We start from the raw sequence: 2,500 nt of genomic DNA, 5'->3' as shown, positions 1-2,500 counted from the left end.
TCTTTCTATACATAAATGTCTTTCTATACATGTCTAGACCCTTTTCCATTAAAGCAACCTTGGTCCTAGCAAGGTGGAGAGGAGGCTTGGGCGCTGATCATATGCAATATAGCCAGTCTCTAGGGCATTGTCCTCCTTGATAAGGCAGTGTCACTGTCCCTTGCCTCTGTCATTCATGAGTGACCTTTGAACCTTTTAAACCTGTCCCATAATAGTCACTGGTATCGATCCTGTCCCATTAAAGCAAGATGTGTCAATCCTGTCCCATTAAAGCAACATGTCTCGATCCTGTTCGATCAAAGTAACATGTCTTGATCCTGTCCCATTAAAGTAACATGTCTAGATCCTGTCCCATAAGAGTAACATGTCTCGACCTTGTCCCATAACAGCAACATGTCTCTACCCTGTCCCATAACAGTGATATGTTTCGATCCTGTCCCATAACAGCAACATGTCTCTACCCTGTCCCATATGAGCAACATGTCTCGACCATCTCCCATAAGAGCAACATGTATGTCTCGACCATCTCCCATAAGAGCAACATGTCTCGACCCTGTCCCATATGAGCAACATGTCTCGACCATCTCCCATAAGAGCAACATGTCTCGACCCTGTCCCATAACAGTGACATGTTTCGATCCTGTCCCATAACAGCAACATGTTTCGACCCTGTCCCATATGAGCAACATGTCTCGACCATCTCCCATAAGAGCAACATGTCTCGACCCTGTCCCATAACAGTGACATGTTTCGATCCTGTCCCATAACAGCAACATGTTTCGACCCTGTCCCATATGAGCAACATGTCTCGACCATCTCCCTTAAGAGCAACATGTCTCGACCCTGTCCCATAAGAGCAACATGTCTCGACCCTGTCCCATAACAGCAACATGTTTCGATCCTGTCCCAATATACCAACAAGTCTCAATTCTGTCACACTATAGCAACATGTCTCGACCCTATCCCATAACAGCATCATGTCTCGACCCTGTCCTATAAGAGCGACATGTTTCGATCCTGTCCCAATTTAGCAACAGGTCTTGATCTTGTCTCTCTATAGATACATGTCTTGGCCCTGTCCCATAAGGGCAACGTGTCTCAATCCTGTCCCATAAGAGCAACATGTCTCAATCCTGTCCCATAAGAGCAACTTGTATCGAACCTGTCCCATTAAAGCAATATGTCTCGACCTTGTCCCACTATAGCAACATGTCTGGATCTTCTCCCAATACAGCAACAAGTCTCAATCCTTTCCCAATATAGCAACAAGTCTTGATCTTGTCCCTCTATAGAGACATGTCTCGAACCTGTCCCAGAAGAGCAACTTGTCACGACCCTGTCCCATAAGAGCAACATGTCACGACCCTGTTTCATAAAAGGAACATGTCTCGAACCTGTCCTATAGAAGCAACTCATCCTATTGTCCATTTCTTTCCAGATCTCTGTCATCCTCCTCCTGACTCTGTCCTTCGCGGCGTCGGATGCGAAGAAGTTTAAAAAGTTCGGAGGCGGAGGATTTGGAGGAGGGGGTGGGGCACGTCATTCCAATCATCCAGCCCATTCCCATAATTCATGCCGCCCCAGTGTCCTACGGACACGGAGGAGGCTACGGCGGTGGCTACGGCGGTGGCTTTGGCGGTGGACACGGCGGCGGTTTCGGCGGATACGGTGGTGGCCATAGCATCGGTGGATTTGGAGGTGGCCACAGTATCGGTGGATTTGGAGGTGGCCACAGTATCGGTGGTTTAGGAGGAGGATACGGTGGTGGCCATAGCATCGGTGGATTTGGAGGTGGCCATCATGGCGGTTTTGGTGGAGGATACGGGGGTGGCCACAGCATCGGTGGATTTGGAGGTGGCCACAGCATTGGTGGATTTGGAGGTGGCCATCACGGTGGAATTGGTGGAGGATACGGCGGTGGCCACAGCATCGGTGGATTTGGAGGTGGCCACGATTTCGGTGGATTTGGAGGTGGCCACGACTTGGGCGGCTTCGGAGGTGGTGGTTTTGGAGGTGGCTACGGCCGCTGAAGATAGAGATAGAATCTATGACATCAACCCTCACAGTTTCTATATCATAATAACCATATCCGATGTTCTTATAGCTTCCATTATGAAGTCTATAGGATCACAGTTATCTACCTGTTAAATACTTTCTGTGTTCATATTATTATTATTATAATTATTATATTATTATTAAATGACCTCAATATTATTTAAATGTATTTATTATGTCATTTCGAATAACTAATTTATGTAATGAACTGTTGAAGTCTCTTTTTTTTCTATTTGATGGTAGTTTGATTATCCTGTTTCTTAGAATTTCTCTGAAGAAAATTCTTTGAATATGATAGTTGTAAGAATGAATACATACACATGTATGTATATATATATATATATATATACATATATATATAAATATATATATACATACATTAGATATATATATATATATATATATACATATATATATAAATATATATATATACATACATTAGATA

General features: G+C 44.2%; 1 protein-coding gene across 1 annotated transcript in view; it reads left to right on the top strand.

The window, feature by feature from the left end:
- The window catches only part of LOC137637897 (uncharacterized), a 2,561-nt gene extending 337 nt beyond the window's left edge, over positions 1 to 2,224 (top strand). Inside the window, exon 2 of the mRNA XM_068370004.1 lies at positions 1,439 to 2,224. Within this exon, the coding sequence (XP_068226105.1) occupies positions 1,482 to 2,030 (549 nt within the window). The 5' untranslated portion in view covers positions 1,439 to 1,481 and the 3' untranslated portion in view covers positions 2,031 to 2,224. The remainder of the gene's footprint in view (positions 1 to 1,438) is intronic.
- Positions 2,225 to 2,500: the final 276 nt, after the last annotated feature.

This window comes from Palaemon carinicauda, chromosome 3, assembly GCF_036898095.1.
Source record: "Palaemon carinicauda isolate YSFRI2023 chromosome 3, ASM3689809v2, whole genome shotgun sequence".
NCBI classification, from domain to species: Eukaryota; Metazoa; Arthropoda; class Malacostraca; order Decapoda; family Palaemonidae; genus Palaemon; species Palaemon carinicauda.
This window is presented reverse-complemented; position numbering and strand designations above follow the sequence as displayed.